Source organism: Pseudorasbora parva, chromosome 2 (assembly GCF_024679245.1).
Source record: "Pseudorasbora parva isolate DD20220531a chromosome 2, ASM2467924v1, whole genome shotgun sequence".
In the NCBI taxonomy this organism is placed as follows: Eukaryota; Metazoa; Chordata; class Actinopteri; order Cypriniformes; family Gobionidae; genus Pseudorasbora; species Pseudorasbora parva.
The window spans coordinates 27,698,714-27,707,064 of NC_090173.1; the positions used below are offsets into that span (position 1 = coordinate 27,698,714).

The following is an 8,351-nucleotide window of genomic DNA, read 5'->3' on the forward strand; positions in this document are numbered from 1 at the left end:
ATGGGGGAACGGGTATTAGAACAGATCAAATGACAGCTCATTGGTTTAGCTGTAAGTCCCATTTGTTGTACATCTCGTAACCGGCTGAGCGATTTAACAATCTGTTAAATAACAACAACAATCACATCTTTCTGCCAAGGTTCAGGAATTGTTTTAATCATTCAAAAAGTAAACAGCAGCAATTGTTCAGTATATGTCGTCATTATATTGCTGTTGACCAAAAGACAGTTAATGAATAACTAATGAATACCTTTTTAAATGTAATGCAATACCTGACAACAGAGTTCCTCCTGAATGGTATTGGTTGGTTGAAACCTGTCACCCGGACAACAGGGCACAAAGATAAAATGAGGTACAGCCCACTTGCACCTTGTATCCTACAATTAAAACACAACTTCCTTGTTCCTTAAATGAGGTCAGCAAACCCAGCAGTCTGTTATTCTTGGAATATATATATATATATATACATACATGTAACGTTTAAAGGTTATTTATTTATTCTCTTTAAAGACAATTTTATGATCAAAACAGCAGGATGAGGAGGATGAGTGTATTCCCACAGCATGGCACAGCTCTGGGAACCCTGGGACTTACTGCAAACGAAATCCGACAGGAAATTGAAAACAGTAAGTCATGTTTGACGGAATCGGCTTGATATTTATATCTATAACTATATCCATATATAAAATATGGTTAGCTAAGTCATAGTCTCACCCAGGCTACATTTATTTGATCGAAAATACAGTAGTATTTTAAAATAATATTACAAATTAAAATGACAATTTCTTGTTTGTATATACTTTAAAATGTAATTTATTCATGTGATGAAAAAGCTGAATTTTCAGCAGTGTCATAATATCATATGATCCGTCTAATATACTGATTTGCTGCTCTAGAATATTTTCTTATTATTTTCTTATTATTGTCTTGTATGTTTTTGTGTGTGTGTGTGTGTGTGTGTGTGTGTGTGTGTGTGTGTGTGTGTGTGTGTGTGTGTGTGTGTGTATGTGTGTTTTGGTCCTGCCCAGTTTATTTGTCTGGAAAACTGAAAATACTACAATAAATATAACACACACACACACACACACACACACACACACACGCAATAATGTTACAAATATTATGGTACTTTGTCTAATACAGTAAGAAAGACATGTCAGATGTGAAATAACTGAATGTCTGTGGTCCCAGATACATCTGAACTGGTAACAGACCTGGTTAACCTGTCAGCCGGAGCCAGATTTCAAGCAATTCGTTCATTACCTATGTCATTTAATGAGAGAAAAACAATCAGGTTAACATATATTTTGATGAAACATTTTTGCAGTATTTCCAATCCTAAATTTTATCTAAGCTTGAACTTGCATTCCCTTCAACAGGAACAGAGTGAACTTAGTCAAAGTCTCAAAGACCATTCTCCCGGGAGACTGCCGTCAACAGGTGTCTCGGGTAAAAAGATAAATGCAATTTTTAAAGCTATATTCATTGTTATTGTCATTCCCATTTAAGTGCTGCATGGTATTACAGTCTATTATAAGACTACTAAGCCGGCTCTTCAGTCTTTCCGCAGATTCCGTGCCAGCTTGGCATCAGCCAGGCAGCATTTGGTTGTATGGCAAGACACCCTGAAGGAGATCGGGGGCAGGTTTGGCACTTCTGTCCTCTCCTACTTCTTGTTCCTTAAATGGCTGCTGAAGTTCAACCTCTTCTCCCTCCTCATCAACTTCTGCTTCATCACAATTCCACAAATTGTGCATGCGCCCAATATCAGCAATGTAACAAGGTTCAGAGGACTTGAGCTCCTCACAGGGGTGGTGAGTTTTGAGTCCAAATTTTATATTCATTAACACTTTACATTGGTGCAGTGTATAGTAGTTATGAGGATCAATTTACAGAAATGCAATATAATACATAACTATGTTTTCAGTGGTGTATAAAGACCTTACATAAGAACCGCTATATTTTTATTACCTTAGAATAAGCCATTTCTGTCTACATACAGCATGGGTCCCCTTACAGTGAAGTCTCCATTTTGTGCTGTCATGTTTCTACAGTAGATGGACTAATCGCTCTACAGAGCACTATAGCCACTCTCTGCTGTCTCAGACGATGGCATCTTTGTCCTGTGTCGGCCACCATAGATTTTTTGGCCCTGTCCCAAATGGCACACTCCCTATGCACTTTAGTTCTTGTGGACAATTGCTGCTGTTAAAGGTGCACTATGTAGTATTTTTGCACTAAAATATCCAAAAAACAATAGGCCAATGTTATATATTTTGTTCGGTTGAATTCTTACAATACCCCAAATGTTTCCAACTATTTGTAAATGGTGAGAAAATTACTATTTTAACCAAGGAGCCGGGATGTCTGAAGGAGTCGCCTGTCAATTGCGTCATATCTGTGTCACCCTCGGTTTTATTTGGCAGAAGCGCTTTACTCTTAGCGGTGTGAATGTGTCAAAGCAGCTGCTGAGCGAATGCACAGAGTAACGTCATAACATAATTTTAAACACACTTAAATGTATCTAATATGATAAACAGAGATACGTTACCTCACACTCATGATCGGAAAAAGTGGACATGGCGCCGGCAACTGTGTCCCGTCATAATAAAAGTCCCGTTGCTCGCGAGTTGTGTTGTGCAACAATCGCTCCAGCGGCCTTGCTCAGCTCCACAACACTCGGTCCTGCTCTGCTTCTTACAACAGTAACGTTAATAACCGCATCCATCAACATGATTTCTGCCCGACTCCTATTTTCCACCGACTGTGAGGTGAAGACCACGTCCCAAGATTCTGAGCTCAAACTTGCCATCATCAAACTATGCCCAAAAAAGGTAGGGGTGAGCGGTGGCCGTTGCAATTTTTGCAACCTCATTACTAGATTCCACTACAATTTACACAGTGCACCTTTAAAAGTGTAGCATTCCCTAACAATAACTAAGTTTTATTACTGAATTTCAGTTTATGTATAAATAATCATTATGTTTACTTATAAAAAATAAATGATAAATTATTAATCATAAAGCAATATATATATATATTTTTTACATCTTTTTAAGTTTAAAAAAATGTTTTAGAGATTTGAATAAATGCTGTAAAACATGATGTTAATAGTTTGTGATTAATGCATTAGCTAACCTTAATGAATAGAGCCTTGTGTTTATCATACAAAACGTTTTTCAAGTTTTCTCGATCTGTAGAATATGGAGTGACATTATCTTTGTCGACAGGGTTATTTCAACCAGACGGTCTTATTCTATGGTGGTTATAATGGTGAAGTGATTGTATCCACACCAGCCTACAACATGCAGTTGGCTTATTTTTTCACCATAGCTGCATATATGGTGCTGTGTGGGGTCTCTCTTATCTACAGGTAACATATTTAGCAGTACAGTAGGTTTGTATGGCCTTTACAGCGCACATGTAGTACAAAACTTGTTTTGTAGCAAGATTACTTTCTGCTCACTGTTTAGCATGTGCATATTTTCCCAGACTTTACATATGAAATATTTGCTATTTGAAAGCCATATGGAAATATAAGGTTACTGTCAATGGCTATGATTGTTTCCCTGACATGTGTTAAGCTTTGAAAATTTGCATATGGTGACTCAAAGGTCACCATGTGAAAAAAAGTAAGGAATGATGCAACAAGATATCATGTCTATAGTATAATAGTCTAATGCCAGAAGGGAATACAGAAAGATTGGTTTTCCTTTCCTCCTCCTCAGCATGTCCAGATCCTTTCAGAAGAACTTTGTGCTAGAGACAGGGCCCGCCTTTGGAGGAGCATGGCGTCTCTTGTGCAGTTGGGACTTCAGTGTTGTCAATGAAAAAGCCATACAATACAACAAGAACAACCTCGGCATTCAGCTGAAGGTTCATACCGGTTTACCTTCTTGTACGTGTCATCCCTTTTCTGTTTCCATTGGCTCACTTTGCCTGTGTCTTCCAGGAGTCCTTATCAGAAAGGTTACAGGAGAAAAACAAAATCTCTCTGTCTGACAGAATAAAGCGTCTGTCCCTCCACCTACTGGCCTGGCTGCTCTCTTTAGGACTCGCCCTAGGCTCCAGTGCGGGCATCTACTTCCTGGGAACAGATAAGCTGGTAACTTCATTCACAGTCTTATAATATCACAAAAAATATGCATTGCATATTGCTTGCATTTCACGCTAGTTTACTTATGTTTTGCTGCAGACCTTCAGTTTTGATCACAATCCAAACGATTTAAAAGCGGAGGCATCTACTCTACTTCTGCCTGTGGTCGTGTCACTCATCAATCTGATCGTGCCTCTCCTCTACTCCCTCATCAGCAAAATGGAGAGCTACTCCAATCCACGCGCACAGATCTACATTGGCATCATGAGGTCTGTCTGATCAATGTTTTGTTAACAGAAGCATCAGATTTCCTTTGTTAACAATCTCAAGTGACCTTACCTTAACTGTCTGTTTTGTTCCTAGAAATATTATTTTGAAGATGTCCCTTCTTGGAATTCTTTGCTTTTACTGGCTGGATTTTGTGCCCAGCAAAATCTCAGTAAGTGCACCTTAAGTGTAATTTATTATTTATTATTTATTGCTAGCAAAGCATGATTATGTCTCGTTACACAGTTGTAATCTTTTTTATATTCAAGTGTTGGGAGTCCTTTGTGGGGCAGAGTGTGTATCGACTGCTGATAATCGACTTCATATTCTGTTTACTTGGCATTTTCTTTGGGGAATTCCTACGCAAGTGAGTCAAATACATCTTAGCTGCTGAAGTCTGCAAAAACCAGCTGTTCACAGGTGGAAATTTAGTACTAGTAGATGATTTCCACCACTTTAACATGCAAAACAAAAGTTTGGGGTTGGTACAGTTTTTCACTCTCGTATATTCACCAAGGCTGCATTTAATTTGATCAACGCAGTAAAACATCAATATTATAAAATATTACTGCAATTTAAAATTAAATATTTTTTAAAATGTAATGTATTCCTGTGATGTCAAAGCTGTATTTTCAGCAACATTACTCCATTCTTCAGTGTCACATGACCCTTCGGAAATCATTTTCTTTTCAAATAAAAGAACTGCATTTATTTGAAATAGACATTATAAATGTCTCTAATGTAACATTAGACAAATTAAATACATCCTTGCAGAGTAAAGTTATTAATTTCTCTTTTTTTATATATATATCTTATCGACCCCAAACTTTTGAACAGTGTATAGTGTAAATAATATATTTGCCTTATACTTTGTACAATAAACTGTGTTTTTACAGACTGATAAATAAATAAATCTAAGGAAATGGTTTACATTACAGTTCTATTCATGAGTATACTGTGGACCCTTCCATATGAAGAGTAATTACTGATTACAAATGACACAGAATCAATAGATTCACTTTCATATCGTTTTTTCAAAATCGCTACAGTGTAATCGGAACCATGTGCATCCAGAGTCTTGGCGTCCCAGAGTTTGACATTGCGAGGAATGTACTTGATCTGATCTATGCCCAGACTCTGGCTTGGTAAGTCAATATCTGCATCTCTTCAGGTCTATACTTTGATATTCCTTCCAGCTGATTGCACTCTTTTATCTCTTCCTGTCTGCCCAGGATTGGAATTTACTTCTCCCCCCTACTTCCTGTAATGCAAGTCCTTAAATTGTTTATCATCTTTTACTTGAAAAAGGTAAGCACCATTATGGCATCACTTGCAGTCCAGATTATATTGCATGTTCTTAGTCTCATGATTCTTGTTTCAGATCAGCCTGAGCATGAACTGTCAGCCTCCCAAACACACTGGCAGAGCCGCACAGATACAGACGGTCTTCATCGCCCTGCTCTTCTTCCCCTCTTATTTAGGCGCACTGTCCATGGTAGCGTTCACAGTGTGGAGGTGGAGTTTCTTTTTTTGTAATTAGTATTTTATTGATTTTTATACATCACTAAAACATTGAAGTCATCATGAGGTCAATATCACACTTGACCTCAAAATCTATATCGTTTAGTGATGATATATAATGAAAACAACTGAAAAAGATAAAACAACACAATAACATTGTGAGGAGAAAAAAAAGGGACAAAGAACACATGGAACACATGTACAATTTAACAATAGGCACCAAGTTCCCAATTATATTGCACATATTTCGTCACATATTTTTCCACCCTATCATTTATGTTGAAAGACAATTTTTCATATTATGCCATCTTTGCTAACTCAGTGCTCCATTCCTGGAGAGAAGGCTCTCCTGGTTAATTCCAGTTTCTCATTATTATTTGTTTGCCAATCATTATACTGGTCTGAATGAAGTCCGCTGCATTACAGTTCATTGTTATTTGTGGATCATTCAGAACATACAAGCTCGGACAAAACTCCAAACTCGTCTGGGTAATGTTTTCAATACAGTCATGAAACTTTAGCCAATAATTCTGAATCATACATTCCCATAGTAAATGAAGAAGAGCTCCTTCCGAACTGCTATATTTCCAGCAATCTGCATTATTCTTCAGCTTTAGCCTAAACAAATGTGTCGGAGTCCAGTAAAAGCGAATCTTGAGTTGCTTAAGAATCTTGAATTGTATTAGTCTGATTCTGATGTCTCTTGAGAGCCTCCTAATGTTTTCACAAATACGATCCCATTCTGTATGTGTAACATCAATATTCAGATCTGCCTACGTTAGCATTGTTGCATAAGATACAGTAACATTGTGCGAACCGGCTTTTACTGTATCTTTTCCGCTCGTCTTGCAGGTTGCAGCCCTCAGATCAGTGTGGGCCCTTCCAGGGTCTCGACACCCCCTTCTACGCCATTTTCAATTGGATTGATTCAATTCAGGACCATCCTGAAAGTAACTGGGTCTGGTGGATATTTGAGAACGTACTGAGAAGTGAACTCTTCTACTATCTGATAAGCCTCATCATCCTGTAAGTCCACAAGCTGGTTGTTTTGTGAACGCCTAACACAAAAGGAAACCTTTTCTCTGGATCCTTCTTCATTCCTCGCTCTCTTCTTTCAGAGTCATCACGTTCTTTCTCTGGCAAATCACTCAGGGGCGGAAACAGCTCATCAAGACTCTGCGAGAGCAGATTGTGAATGTGAGTGCTGAGATCATACGGGCCTCACTTTAGCATCCACTGCTATATTAGATAGGTTTTAACCTTAGTGACTAAGGTTTCTATTCTTCTGTCTCCCTGTCAGGAAGGAAAGGACAAAGCATTTCTCTTGAATAAACTGCAAAATATACAGAAGCAGAGAAGGGAAATGGCATCTTACAGACCTCAGGTGGGTGTTTCTCATGTGTTCTATCTGGTCTAACATACATCCTTCTTCCTTCTAGTTATCGTTGGTAAAATACTGTGCACAACAGAAAGAGAATCTCTGATTATGGAGATTTCAGCCTAACATAACAGAACTCAGGGTACTACTGTCCTTAGCATGCTTCAGAGAATCCCCAGAATAGCCTACTGAAGATAAACTAACGCCAGTGTTGCTTCAAACATCTTAACAGACAGGGAGCTCACACCGGTAGCCTTCTGTCATGTAGCAGGGATCAAAATAAGATCAATGTTTATGTTAAATGTGTTTCTGTCGCACTCTTTCTGCCGACCTGTAAAAGCAGTTGTGTATTTGAGCTGTTCTGCTTAAGTTTTTGCTCATTTAAAAGCACTCTCATCATTTTTATCTTACTTTCTGTTATGTAGGACTTCGACCAGACACCACATTTCAACCCAAACTGGATTAATACTCTGCCTTTGGATATGTGAAAATATATTCTATTTGATGTGCATGCCTTTTTCTGCAAATAGTGCATTCATCTGTAAGTTATTCAGGATATTCTAACCTATTGGATAGGAAGAGGAATGGTTCGGAAACCATGTGCTCCCGCACCTTAATTTGTTCTCTCATTTTAATTTAGTTAAATAATGGCTACAACTGAACTAAAACAAGAGAACAAGTTAATAAGTCATGGGAATGGAGTCCATACCTTCCTCATGATTAATAGTTAAAAGGTAACACACCCACATTTTACCCCTAGTCATTTGAGTTTCACCCCCAGTACATATCCTGAAACATCCTAATAATTTATTCTGATATCTTTGTAAATATCAACAAATAAATATTTTAATATGTAAACAAGTGTCATCTGTGATGAGCAATGGTGTATGCAAAGAACTTCAAGGCTGTGTTTTTCTGATAACATTATCAATTTTATTGTGAAAAAGTCGTTGCTTTTCATACACTAAGAACTGTACAATCAATAATTTAAAAAAAAACTTTTCATTGTTATTGTTGCAAGAACTTCTGATAATTATGCAGGTATTTCAGCAGCTTTTAGCTTCAACCAAAGGAAAATAGTGTTTACAA

The 8,351-nt window shown here is 37.7% G+C and overlaps 1 protein-coding gene across 3 annotated transcripts; it reads left to right on the forward strand.

Annotated features, from left to right (window-relative positions):
* The first annotated feature begins 332 nt into the window (after positions 1–332).
* tmc5 (transmembrane channel like 5) lies at positions 333–8,123 on the forward strand. 3 transcript variants are annotated; one of them, XM_067414549.1, is made up of 18 exons: positions 333–352; positions 532–626; positions 1,192–1,294; positions 1,380–1,449; positions 1,560–1,814; positions 3,231–3,373; positions 3,729–3,876; positions 3,953–4,105; positions 4,196–4,365; positions 4,460–4,535; positions 4,633–4,730; positions 5,413–5,508; positions 5,596–5,671; positions 5,745–5,878; positions 6,737–6,910; positions 7,003–7,081; positions 7,185–7,268; positions 7,688–8,123. In XM_067414549.1, exons 1-18 carry the CDS (start codon positions 348–350, stop codon positions 7,748–7,750), a joined length of 2,022 nt encoding a protein of 673 aa, XP_067270650.1. In that variant the 5' UTR covers positions 333–347; the 3' UTR covers positions 7,751–8,123. The 3 variants fall into 3 exon arrangements, with proteins under 3 accessions (XP_067270650.1, XP_067270659.1, XP_067270669.1); XM_067414558.1 differs by lacking the exon at positions 333–352 and adding an exon at positions 378–415 and having other exon boundaries at positions 511–626; XM_067414568.1 differs by lacking the exon at positions 333–352 and adding an exon at positions 390–415.
* The last annotated feature ends 228 nt before the right edge of the window (positions 8,124–8,351 follow it).

Coding starts and splice junctions, on each gene's coding strand:
- tmc5 (XM_067414558.1), top strand. Junction 5,672..5,744: donor TCATCTTTTACTTGAAAAAG/GTAAGCACCATT, acceptor TTCTTGTTTCAG/ATCAGCCTGAGCATGAACTG. Junction 7,269..7,687: donor TGGCATCTTACAGACCTCAG/GTGGGTGTTTCT, acceptor TCTGTTATGTAG/GACTTCGACCAGACACCACA.